The sequence below is a fragment of the Nipponia nippon genome, unplaced genomic scaffold, assembly GCF_047370975.1.
Source record: "Nipponia nippon isolate SJK-2023a ecotype South Korea unplaced genomic scaffold, ASM4737097v1 scaffold_4, whole genome shotgun sequence".
Lineage (NCBI taxonomy): Eukaryota > Metazoa > Chordata > Aves > Pelecaniformes > Threskiornithidae > Nipponia > Nipponia nippon.
In genome coordinates, this window is record NW_028262358.1 from 25981947 (window position 1) to 25995961 (window position 14015).

The 14015-nt window shown below is 39.4% G+C and overlaps 1 protein-coding gene across 1 annotated transcript in view; it reads right to left on the reverse strand.

Moving 5' to 3' along the window:
* The window catches only part of HHAT (hedgehog acyltransferase), a 161616-nt gene that overhangs the window by 119754 nt on the left and 27847 nt on the right, over positions 1-14015 (reverse strand). The window contains exon 9 of the mRNA XM_087775192.1: positions 3216-3251. Within this exon, the coding sequence (XP_087631318.1) occupies positions 3216-3251 (36 nt within the window). The remainder of the gene's footprint in view (positions 1-3215; positions 3252-14015) is intronic.

A 14015-nucleotide genomic window follows, 5' to 3' on the forward strand; every position in this document is an offset into this window, starting at 1 on the left:
ACAAATATTCAAGGCCCAGACCCCAACATGCTCAATTGCACTTTAATTTCACAAATAGTAGTTCCATGATGCCACCATATGTCAGCACGCAAGTGATTAGAAATCTAGTCCTACAATCCAGTTTGGCCCAAGCCAGTAAACACCACATAATTAGCCATTTCAGTATAATATACACTTTTCAATAACAAATACATTTTAAAAGATGGGATTTTTAAACCTTTCTGAGCTACCTTAAAAACCATATCAGAAGCATAGTTCAAGCCACAGCTAGATGAATGGGCAGAAATTTTATATTTATTTTACACAGAAGCAGCTGTGTAGCTGTAATTCCGTCATATTTGTGTCAATGGCTTGCCCAAGTGAAGCACAACTGTGTTATGTCAGGCTATGTACAGTCCTAGTCCCTTCAATCAGCACTTTAATAAGTAATTAGGCACAGATTGTCCTTTTAGCAGAGACCATTTTAGTTTTGTTGGCACCGCATTTTATATTTGAAAGTGTCATATTGGGTTCAATGTTCCACAGCAGGTTGGCATCTTTCTATTTAAAACAATATAGTATCTCCTGAACATTTCCCATCTCCATTCATAGATTTTCAACACTTCCTGCAACTCTGGTTTGCTTGGGTTTTATTTGGGTTTGTTTGGGTTTTTTTTCCCCCACTGTTTGCATTTCACACATAAAAACCCAAACTGTGAAGAGGACCATTTATGACAGGTACTATATGAACACAGAAGGAGAAGATCTGCAAGTTCTTGGGAGCAGAGACTGTCTAAACAGGCAAAACCAAAGGCAATAGCTTTCTAAAGGTCACATGGCAGAGCAACAGCAGAGATGTAACACCAAGTCCTCTGTCTCCTAGTCCAAAATTCATCTACTAAACAAAGGAAATTTTTAGTTAAGGAAACCCAAGCAAAACTCATACTGCCACAACAGAAGGGAACAATATTTCCTCCTTAGCAGTACAGTTACAGAGAAAGTATCTGATGGCTCCCCAAGTTAACAGGGGTGGGTGACAGACTGAGAATGAAGTATTAAAGCTGTCTAAGGTTAGAACACCACATTGCATAGAACCTACAGTTGGCTTTGAAAAAGTGACACATTAGTCAAATATGACTTTCAACTCATTCAAATTCAATGGATATTTGCAGTCCAGGGATTACACGAGCATAGAACTCCAATACTGCATCTCCACAGGATGTAAAACAATGCAGTATAAGAGAATAATATCTTATTACATTCTCCGTATAGCAATTGAAATCATATATTGTGGCAGAAGCATTACCAGGGGCTCAAACTTAGTACGTCAATGTTTACCATGACTCTATTCTTGGTTAAGTAGTTGTCCACATTCCCAGGAGACCTTCTTGTGCACTGTATTCCCTTTACAACAGTAGCATATTTGTAAATAATTTTTTAATATGATGATTTCCATTTCTTATGATTATTAAAACAAAAAATCAATCTGCTGCTCAAAATATAGATGCGACTAATTGTGTAGAACTGATACCAGAACTTAAATACATTCAGTAGTCCAAAAAACTATATCTACACACTGAAATACATATATTTTCAGCAATATTGACACTATGGCTTTAGTGAAGAGAGCTGTCTGTTAAAAGCTGTCATGTTACATGCAGAGAAATACATAAGTAACCCTAGTGTTACAAAGCCTATGCTCAAAGGTTTGAGATGTCAGGATGAGGGTTTGCCCGTGCAACCTTAAAACAAACTTGATTTTCCCTGTGACATAGGCATTGTGTGATCTCATATCTTTCCCGGTTTTTGTATTTAGTTTAAACCACAAAAGCATCGTGTTCAATATGATACTACCCAGTATTCTTCCCTTTAAGATATACCTTCTGTAGTATTGTCCAATTGGCACCCAGACCTTGGACAGGGGATTACCATTTCTTTCTGGATTCAGGCACAGTACTGATAATCTAGAGAAGCTGAATCTGAAAGGGGTATCTTAGATAATTCAGATGACAAAGTGAAAAGAACACAAGTGATGCTGAGCCTAAGGCAGAGAAATGCTTCTAGGCATTTATCATTCTGTCTGGAGCTGTAGGCTTCTTTTACTAGCTACAGTCAAGAGCAACTAGCAACGTTCTGAAAACATTAGAAAACACTTGTTTCAAAGTGAGTGACCAGAGGAGTAAAAAGCCATCAGGAGTGATCAACCTGTTAGAGCTCCGGAGTCTGTGAATCACTGCCAAAAACCTCTGCATTAAGGCCACAAGGACTCATGACTGTGCAGGCTTAACAGAATCTTTATCCAGGACAAATAACAAAGCAGCATAAAATAATGAGTTTGGTAGCAAGGCCAAATCAAAGGAAGCCTCGCATCACCTGATCCTTATGGTGGGACTCAAACAGCATGCTCCAGCTCCCACACTAGATTCATTCTTCCAAGGTAAAGTTCTTCACAGATGGATATTGCAACATTTTAGTGGGATGAAATAACTGATAGAATGAATTCTCTAATGGCCTGAACACCATGGCAAACTTCATCTTTCATGGTACGCATTGCACTTCCTTGTAAAGATCACTAGATAGTGATAGGTATGTTATTAAAAATGAATGCAAACACATTCTTACTTAGTGAACACCTGTAACTTTGCTCACACAAAAGAACTCCAAACAGCAAAACCAGTTTCTCAGTGCAGCATTCAAACGCATTAACCTTCCTTTTCTTGTTGAAGTGCCCTGGTTTAATCACTGCATTCCTCCAAATGTCAGCAAACAAAAAGACACACAACGATTATTCCACTTCCCTTATTCATCTTCAGAACATAGTCCATCCCGTGCATCAAATTAATCAAGTTTTCTATTGCGAAAATAAAACTCCCCTCCACAGTCACAATTTTCTATAAAATTCAAGGCCTTACTAGAAGGTATGAAGGCACTCAAATTACCAGTGGGAAAAAAAAAACTTAAAGCTTTTCTTCAGTACAAGAAAAATTAAGATTTCCTCAGGAATGTGTGGAACACTGCCACTAAATTTCCTGCGTCAAGGTTTTCCTGAAGGACACCAGAAGAGGTTCCTTAGAGAGTGACATTAGGTAGATATCCAAGCCAAGCAGTTAAAGTTTCTCAAACTAATATATAAATCGAAGTCAAAAGAGGATCTTGCCATAGAAAATATCAAGTACTTATAACAGCAGAAACGCTCTTTAGTATGGAATAACAATTCAAAATAAGTATTAGCTTACCTGACCAGAAAGCGATGTAGCCCAACATCAAAACTTCTGTAAGAAAAAAGATTCACCATTTTAATTATTAAAAAAATACTACTCTTGGGTATTGTACAAACACCATATTTTAAAACAACCAATAATACCAAAGATAAATATAAAATTACTGGAATTGATAAAACAGAAGCAAAAGTGTAATATACAATTTCCTTTCTGTAATGACATGTGAAATTTAATATGATCCTCATATGGAAAGCTTTATATGCTTGTTGAAAAGCTCACAAATTCATTGTTTCAGTATTTCTTCAATAAAGCAGTAACATTCAGAGTAGTATAACCCACATAAAGCATAAATCATGTATATTCTGCTACTGGGACGAGTGAGTCTGCATGTTTTTGTCACATGCAGGTAGATCCTCTATGCAAAACTACTGTGGAATCCTTTCTTTCCCCTCTTCTTCTCTGCAAGGGATTGCTGTGAATTCTCTTCATGATACAGAATAATCAAAGAACCCCCTTATGTCTCCTTCAGATACACACAATATAACAAGAAGTGAGCCTTGCAAGTGTGTTCTGCTCAGATCTGATGAGGAAAATAACTTTGAAGACTTTTGACAGTATGTACAAGTTAGATCACACTAAATTACAAGAACCATGCCTGAAAACTTCAGCACTAACAACCTACATTGGCAGTTAATGCCAGTGTTTCTTTTCCATTTCCTCCATCCCTCAGTCAGCTCAGGAGAATCAAGCTCATGAACAATGACTAGCAAATCCTTGACACTACAGGAAGGTATCTGCTGATTTGAGACATTTACTTAATATGTGAAATATGTGCCAGTTTTATGGGACTATCAATATAATCCCAGATTAACTGTGCATAATGGCACAATTTGAAAATGCAAATGTCTTGTTTCCAGTGCTGGACTTGCTCTGAAATGAGCTTACATTCTGTACACAGAAAACATTTTGGCATATACTAAGCTCTTGAGCATCCTGTTCCAAAAAACTAATTGGTCATTTGAGTACAACATGGTTTTATTTTAACGGTATTGCTTGCAGCGTGCTGCCTTCTACCTGAAACAGCAAAAGAAGTCATCGGATAGTTAACGGCATCCTGATAACAGCAGATAATGAGCTGTAGAAATTCTAGGAGTTAACAGGGAGGGAAAGTCCACTGGTTCAGCAAGGTGGAAAGGAGGGGAGCAAATTTCTCATTTAAAAGCTGTCTTACAACAGAAAAAAATGTTCTGCCAGGAACATGCACATGGTCATCATTAAACCTTTATTTTCACATTCCTTACCTAAAATCATTCCCCATTTCGTATTATTGTTACATTACTGTGTAATTACACTTCATACAGTATATCCAGTTATCTTTCTGCATTCATCCTGCCTGGACACATACTCTAATTTGGCTCCCCCTCTTCTCTAAAATATTCTGTGTTGTACAGACAGTCTGCTGTATCAGAGCTGCCCACAGTCTGTATTTATAGCTCTGAAAACCTTTTCTTCCTAGGACCAAGCACTTCAGTATGTTTCTGCTGGGATGGGGAGAAGAGGAGAGCTGCACAGTTCCAGGGAACAGCTGTATGCTAAACAGCCACCTTGCACATCTTCAGCCAAGCTCTTATTTCCACATTCTCCTAGCTGTTCTCTGATGGCAATGACCAAATCTGCTATCGTCTCTGAAGGGACACGAGAACTGAGCTTCTTGTGGACAAGGTCGTGGACCGTAAAAATATTGCCACTTTTGACACTGAACCAAAAGCCAAAGGCTTGGCCTACAACAAGCATGGAAACGGAATGGTCCTGCTAACTTGAGATGATCAGAGCTGAAGGAGGTTGGGGTAGACAAAGCTGAGGCAGAGTGGGTTCAGACAGGGAGGGAAAACGAGACAGTTTGCTGTAGACTTGCATGCCATCTTTTCTCTCATTTTTCACTCTTTCCAAAACATAATGTAGTTGCTATTAAAAAAATACTTATAACTTTATTTCATGTGGGCTTTAGCTATTAAAATATTTCCACAAAATATTCAGTAAGTATTAAAAATGAACATAGAACTAATTTATTAGAATAAATCAGAGCCTCCCTAGGCATATCACTCAGCGTAGACAGAGAGGCCCCATTATTCCTCAGTTTGATGCTGTACTGGTGCATTTCAACTGACTACCTAAGATCCCGAGTTCTCAACAGTGTAATCATTTAAAGATGTAACTACACTACGACCAAAGAATTATGAGAATAGGCAGTAGCATCAGAGTGTGCACCTAGATCTTAAAGACACCTCAGGACAGTATTATTGATTAGTTCCAAAAGCAAGAACAATAAGGCCAAACAATTTCAAACTGTAAATGGGAGAAATAGTTGCATTACTTAAGGCTATGGATATTGGTTACATACACTTTTAAGCACCTAGGATAATGAACACAGACATTTGTGCAAGGCAAAAATACTGAAAAGCTAGGATTACAGGAGACTGGTTTTGACAAAACACTACCACACTTTCAACTGTTCTGCTTGTTCATATTTAAATACATACTGCATTTAAGTCTACAAGTAAAGCGAAAATACAGTGAAGTAGCAATGGTAACAGATCTGGTAGATGTAACTAGTACTTCCATTCTCAGATGGAAATGTTAAGGGGTAAAGAGGGTTTGTGTAGCAGTGTTCAGACTGCAACTTGGGAGTGAAATAAGCAACTTCATTAAATGAAAAAAGAGAACAAGTAATCACACTGCATTTGTGTTAAAAATTTCATAGTGATCCCTTCAACATCACAGGAATCTACCTATCAGGCATGACACAGTGCCCCCCGCAGTTAACTCAGAATTACACCTGCCATATGCACATTGACATGATTATCTACTGCCTATAAAGTACACCCATATTTACTTGATATTGCAACATAATTTATAATCAACTTCATACAGCTTGTTCAATCCTGAGCTTCTCTACAAAAGACAGGATTTTCTGGTAGCCCTTGCAATTTAGGGTGCCTCAGTTACATAAAAGTTTCACAAATGCTTTTTGAAATCCTGTAACTAGCACAAGTTTTCTGAAATAAAGGTTTTAATTAAAATCTAAAATAACAACAGAAACGATATCCATAGCAATACAAGAAAAAAAATGATTTGCCAGTTAAATTCTCTATACTGCTCAAATGTCAGTAGCAATATAGTATTTTAATTTTTTGAGAACTAATGGGTAAAATCTAGTTTATCAAAATAGTTATGGTAGTCTTTGAACAGGGCAAAATCTCAACGAGTCAGTGGAACAATAAAGGGGAGATATATTTAACCTCTGTTTCATAATCATGTTACTCATTGCAGACAATTTGATAGCTATTTTCTTTACAAAAATGTCTTTAATTCCATTCCTCTGAAGGGCAGTTTTGAATCACAGTTCTGTACGCAACTTCAATGCTTTTGTTAAGCCCGGAAGTTCTAGTTTTTGACACATTTCAGCAAAAGATTATACATACAATCCTTCCTAATCAAATTCATCTTTTCCCAGTACATCAACTAGAAATCAGCGACCAATAATATACATATACTAAATCAACAAGGACCTTTTCCAAAATATAATCTCTGAAATATCTGCCTGCAAGCATACATCTCTCTCCTCAAGGTACATTTTCAAAATTATTTCAGACATGCAGTTTCTGCTTTGAAAGCTAAATGCATAATGCAACAAGCTGCCTCCAAATTTGCAGTCAGCACAAAGCTGATGGGTCACAGGGGAAGAAAAAAATTCCTGTTATACAGGAGAGAGATGAAAAGGCAGAATCATGCTGGTGTGAACCAGAGTCAGTAGCAATAGCACATGCACTGAAATTGTAATCCTGATTCCCAGAAAAAAAAAAGTACAAAACCCCTCTTTCTGTCCCCAGGATACAAAGAGGAAGAGAGAGAAAAAGAGAGAGACAGAGAGATGCAGAGAGAGATATATATCTCTCTGAAAGCCAAATGAGCAAAACTGTGACAAGTTTCTGTTCATGCTGCAGTTAGGGTATCAGAGAAGCCAGTCATCTGTTCCCCCCTCACGTCACAGGTACTTTGGACTCGCTCCGAGATTTCCATCTGTCTAATTTCCTCATAGTTGGACCTTATTTTGAAATCCTGTGCCCACCGCTTGCCACTTAGGAGTGCTGTAGTGCATGGTTCTTCAACTGTATCTGCCTGTTGCAGGCTGGCGCATACCGATATAAATCAGGATCAAAAATTGTTCAGGATCTTCTCCTAGGAGCTGGTTCACGCCCTCCTGGCCACACGCCCCAGCTCAGCACAGGTCAGCAGGCAGGGTGGCTCCCAGTGGAGCTACAGATTGACATGCAGTGACAGACTTGTTTCCTGAGCATCACCATCCAAATGCCCACCCTGGTCAGCAGTCTTTATAAGCACATGTTATCCAATGGATTGTTTAAGGTCCCACTTCCCACAAAGCTGTGCCTTCCTTTAACTGCGGTCTAAACTCTGGTTCCTCAACAGAGGAGTTTTGTGAGCCTTTAGTATACAACTTTCAAATTCAATGAAGTTATGCCAGCCTGTTATTCAAGGACCTGACCCCACACCTACCTAGATGAAAACCGCCACTCATTAGTTGTATTAGGGACTGCAATTCACAAATCCAGTATGACAGCTAAAGGACCCCCATCTCACAACAAGGTTTGATTGTGAGACCTCATTCCCAATAATTCACAGCACGAAAAAAAGCATAAGTGCCAAGCACATGTCAGGATCATATGACTAAATTTGAAGTTAAGCTCATTACTAGAACCATTTTTTACGAAACTAATTGCAATAATTTGAGTTGCCAAACCCTGATTTTGTATATTCATATTTTTAAACCACGTGCTGAAGAGAAACCAGCACAGCTTTGTTTTCTGTCAGTTCCTCCCCAGGAGTGCTGTGCTGCACACTATTCCTGGAAATAAAGCAGAACAAATCACACAACATGTAGCATGATCTGGAAAGCATTTGGGTAACCACACACTTCAGAAGAGGCCCACTGCAAGCAGACGGTACATCACCACTCTGGAAAGCAGTCAGTGGCATGATTCTAACTTTGGGCCCTACCTTCAGAGGAGTAGATGTAGGTAGATAGTTTGCTATTTGTAAAGAGTTCAACAGTAACATAGACGGAGACAGCTAAATATGATACTACGTACCCAGAGACTGTATTGCATTGTAGACAGAAATATCCCAGACACCTCAAAAGCAGTCATGTTGCTGCTGGAACATGAACGCTTTTGAACGTAGAAAGGAATGGTGTAATTTCTATAAGCAGGAAAGGAGTTCAAGGAGCAGCGCTACCCCACATTTCACTGGAGTAAACAATACAATAACTGCACTTAAATATCTTCAAATCAATTAGACTAGTTGCCATTTATGGTGATGAAATCCAACAAGTGCGTTATTTATTATAGCTTCAGTACTCTCTACCCTGCGGGTAGTCACCACCTCTTAGAAGAAGCGTTGTAGTTGCTGCAATGTTTCAACAATGGTTCTCAGCCCTTCCTTTTACAAATGTGGCTAAAACTTGACATTGAACGCTTAGCTCATTCACATATCCTTAGAGGAGCCCATCCTATTTAACCACAGAACAGTGTCTGCAAGACCAGCACTTCCATTAGCAGTCTTTGCAAGTAAATCTGGCATTTTGCCGATGAGCTGCTGACTAAGTCTCTCCCACACCAGAACATTTTGCAGTGGAGACGGAGAGGTCATTGAATGACAGCTGCTTTCACTGACACAATGCCCTTAAGTTGCTTCATTTTCCTTCTTTCTCAAGCAACGTCTTACAGCAGGGATGCCCAAAAGACCGCATAAAAGAGAATTCCCCTGACAGATGCCCCACCGTTTCGCAGTTCTACACTACTTTTCTGGATCCTCCTATTTCTGCTCATCTTTCTTCCAACGCTGCCTGTGGCAACCTCCCCAGCTGGCAATCCCTCGAAGAGGAAAGCTTCCAAATTACAAACAGTTACAAGTGTGCAACATAAGTCTGAAATATGTTTTAGAGTCTTGTTTGACGAATAAGATTACAACAGGGAAAGCAGATAGCAAAGTCTATATGCAGGTTTTCTAAGTGCTATTATTTAATGTCTCAATAAACTATAAAACTTTGCTAAAGCAAATCCCCTAGAGGGGGTATGCCTACCAAGTAGAGTAAGTATTTTTCAAGTAGTGACTGCTATCAATTGATTCATCATCATCATCTTCATTATTAAATAAAGATCTGGGAAAGCCATCCATATTTTTAAAAGACACTTTTGCCTGTCTATAGCTTGCATGGATTCAGACATTGTCTTCTGCAAGTTTACGTAAAACCTACACCTTCATAGCAAAGCTTGTCTCTTCAGTGACAATCAGCACACTTCCTAAATAACGTAACTGCCACCATGCTAGGATACACTATTTAGAAAGCAGATGCACAACTTAAAATAGAAAAAACAGCAACTAAATTGTCACAGAAGATATTTTACAGTAGAAATAAATATAGCAAGCAAATGGAATCCTGGAATCGTTAAGGTTGGAAAAGACCCTTAAGATCAAGTCCAACCGTTAACCTATCACTGCCCAGTCCACCACTAAACCATGTGCTCAAGCACCACATCTACCCATCTTTTAAATACCTCCAGGGATGGAGACTCAACCACTTCCCTGAGCAGCCTGTTCCAGTGCCTTACTACTCTTTCCATGAAGTTTTTCCTAATATCCAACCTAAACTTCCCCTGGCACAGCTTGAGGCCGTTTCCTCTCATCCTATCACTTGTTACTAGGGAGAAAAGACCGACCCCCACCTCCGCTACAACCTCCTTTCAGGTAGTTGTAGAGAGCAATAAGGTCTCCCCTCAGCCTCCTCTTCTCCAGGCTAAACAACCCCAACTCCCTCAGCTGCTCCTCATAAGAATTGTGCTCTAGACCCTTCACCAGCTTCATTGCCCTTCTCTGGACACGCTCCAGCACCTCAATGTCCTTCCTGTAGTGAGGGGCCCAAAACTGAACACAATACTCGAGGTGCAGCCTCACTAGTGCTGAATACAGGGGCACTATCACCTCCCTGGTCCTGCTGGCCACACTATTCCCGATACAAGCCAGGATGCCATCGGCCTTCTCGGCCACCTGAGCACACTGCTGGCTCATGTTCAGGCAGCTGTCAACCAACACTGCCAGGTCCTTTTCCACCAGACAGCTCTCCAGCCACTCCTCCCCCAGTCTGTAGCATTGCATGGGATGGTTGTGACCGAAGTGTAGGACCCAGCACTTTGCCTTGTTGAATCTCATACAGTTGGCCCCGGCCCAACGATCCAGCCTGTCCAGGTCCCTCTGTAGAGCCTTCCTACCCTCCAGCAGATCGACACTTCCACCCAACTTGGTGTCATCTGCAAACTTACTGAGTGTGCACTCAATGCCCTAATCCAAATAATCAATGAAGATATTGAACAGGACTGGCCCCAGTACAGAGCCCTGGGGAACACCACTCGTGACCGGCCGCCAACTGGATTTGACTCCGTTAACAACCACTCTCTGGGCTCAGCCATCCAGCCAGTTTTTAACCCAGCACAGAGTGCACTTATCCAAGCCATGAACAGCCAAAATATTCATCTAAAAAGACCAGACTGTTTAGTGGTTTAGTTTTTAAAATGAATATGGAAAGATGCATGATGAAAAATGAGATCCAACCCGTTTGGATTTATCTAGTACCCAAACTATGGAATATACTTTTGGACACTGAGCCCTAGAAGTCACATTGCAACATTTTCTGAGGACTCTTTTGCCACGTACAAGTATGTTCTTGAAGCTCTCATTTTTTCACTTCCCCCTTCAATTAGTGCAAGACACTTGGTAAATTCCACCCACATACAGATTTTAGTCTCCCACTGATATGGTATTGGAATCAGGAACAAATACATATATGGAGCTATTTTGGCATTCCTTCAAGATAAACAAATCCTATCATTTCCTATGCAAAAAAAAAAACCCAACACATCTCTGTTCTTACCATGAAGCCAACCCTGGCTCAACCCAATGACAAAATTCCTGTGTAAGTGAATTCAATGTTCTTTTAAACATCGAGATCTTAAGAACCTGCTTAAGCCTAGATCTCAAGCTTCAATGGAGTGTCTTTTGTTTGAGCTTTGTATTTTAAGTTTTAACCATCTGCAATGCAGCAAACTATTAGTAGCAGCTTGCTTTCGTCTCAATGTAAAAAATGCAGCTAAGAGTAGAAAAGAAAAATCTATGTTATTTGAAAGAAAAAATATGAAGACTGTCAAATGCTTTTATATCATGTCTATCATGTCTTTGACAAGCAATTTCTTGTTACAGTAATAAGCAGGACTTCTATATACATGAAGATATCTTTATCATATTCTCTGACACTTGCTTAAGGACATACTGGAATTTTAACACTTCATGCTTAGATAAAACACTTTGAATTTCTGTTCTGTTTCTTCCTGGAATGATTCAACAATACCAAGTTGCCTTTTGGTGTCCTCCATTATTAGACTAACCAAAGCTGCCACTGCTTTCAGCCTGTGCCAGATGCCTCCATCCAGAGTTCCTGCTCAGTGCTGTAGAGCTCTTCAGCACCAATACGGCTGACGTGTAAACATTCACCTTACTTCACAAGAATAGTACTTTTTTTTTTTTTTTTTTTTACACATTTACAATATGTGAGTACTTTAAGGTTGAACAGAGCAAACCTTAAACATTTTACTTGCAAAGCATTTCCTGCATAGCATCACAGGGAAAACCTAGGGCTTCCCGTACCTATGAGAATGGTGGAAATCCAGAATGAAATCCTGACCCAGTCAAAATCAGCAGCAAAACTCACTGATTTCAATGGAAGCAGAAATACCTGGACTGACTCTGGACAGCCTATGTAATGCAGGATAGAGTCCAACTTTAGTATACATTTTATACATTCTCCAAGCAGAAAATATCACTAAGTCCCAAAGCTTCATCTGTGGAGTTTAAGTTATTTAGCTGGGAGCTCAGGCTGAAGACCTGCATAGCAAAAATAATCTACAATAAGACAGCGGAAGGAGAGAGTTCTTTTGTGGACCACAAAAATACTTTAGAAACTGCTAGTGGCCTCCAGCCTACAAATTGGATCCATGATCTAATATAGTTTTGTTGTTTCATTTCAATTTAAACATGCAACTTGTATTATATCAGAAAGCCTAAGGAAAGTTTTAATGATCCTATGCAGCAACTTCCCCCCACCCCCGCAATCTCCTGGCCAGAGAGATAAGCAGAACTTTTAAGCAGGCATTAGTCATTGCCAGTGTTACAGAAGATCATATACAGGTCTGCCTACTTAGGAGGCTTTAAGACAAGAAATTAGTTCCGTTTCTCATGTATCCATCACACTGGATCTTGGTGATACAGTTCAGTAGACACTTTCTTAAAAAGAGCAAATCTCATTTGTATTCTGTTAATCTCTCCTAGAACCCTTCAGAAGAAATATTACTTTAATTTTATACTTTCCCCAATTCTTCAAAAGCCTGTGGTAGCTCATGGAGAGTGGATGAAACCTAATGCCCATTAGTGGCAAACTCCCATAGGGTAAGTTCTCCTTCAGGTTTCCTCGAGTAAGACTCTTGCAATGCAGCATGATTGTCCAATTACTATGAGAGCCCTATCGTTACTGCAAACAGAACAATGAGGTTTATTAATAGCCATTACTCATTTTCTACAGTGGTTGTGAGCAGGCAGAGTGCTGTTTGCCAAATGTGAGCAGCAGTAATAGTTTGTATCTATGCAGAGCTCATGTCAAATACTGTGAAGAATGGGCTTCACGGGTGATCAGCAGTAGGTGGGATTAGCTTGTTTGTTAAAAAAGCCCAGCAATTTCAAATTACAGTAACAAAGCAGTCACTACACAAATAAGTTTCCAGTAATTATGCAATTTAGACCCAAGAAGGATAAGAGTGCTTCATTATTGCCTCTTTTTACACTCCAAAGAGACAAATAATAGATTTTTTTCTTCTACTGAAGAGATTTAAGGAGCCTTTTAAAGTTTTAATACACCCAGCAAATTGAGCTGTACAGTAGATAAGAACTGTAGCATGCACTAATTTGGCTGATGTCAAAAGCAGTTAAATCTTTTGTCTCTATCAGTGAGAGAATGACTAACCAGTCCAGAACTAAAGCATCTTTCATATATTCAGGTGACACGTTAGCTAAAAATAATGTGTCACAGATAAACATTTGGCTTTAAGCATCACAACAGTTAATGAAAAATACAACAAGTAAATCAGGAAAAGTGTTATTTTTCAACTTAGAAACAAATTATTCCACTACTAAAAAACATGCACTAATTCTGCAATTAAATGCCCAACTTTTGGGCAAGCGGCTTCAGTATTCTGATATTGGCAAGCAGGTGTAACACTTAAAGGTTATGTATAACTCCATAGACTTTCTAAGGAGGGCTCTCCTCTTCAAAAGACCACCCTGACTCCAGCTGTTACTCTGCACAGTAGCTGTGTATGTCACACAGGAGCACACTGCTTAGAAGTACCACAGGGGTAGTAGGTAGCAAGGACGTACAGCGAGACCTGCCTTACTTTCAACCCTAGTCTTTATGTACCAACAGAAAGAAAAAAAAAAAAAAAGAGCCCTTTCCTTTCTGAGACTCTCACCTAGCATCTTCAGAGACCACATAAAAAGCTTTTCAAGAATGAAAACTAATATCCTTTAAGCTTTTTAAAGCACATCATCCACAAATACATGCAAACACAAGCTTGTCATGACAAAACTGTTCTTACAAATGTCATTTTTACTATTGATTTGGGATCCGATTCAGTG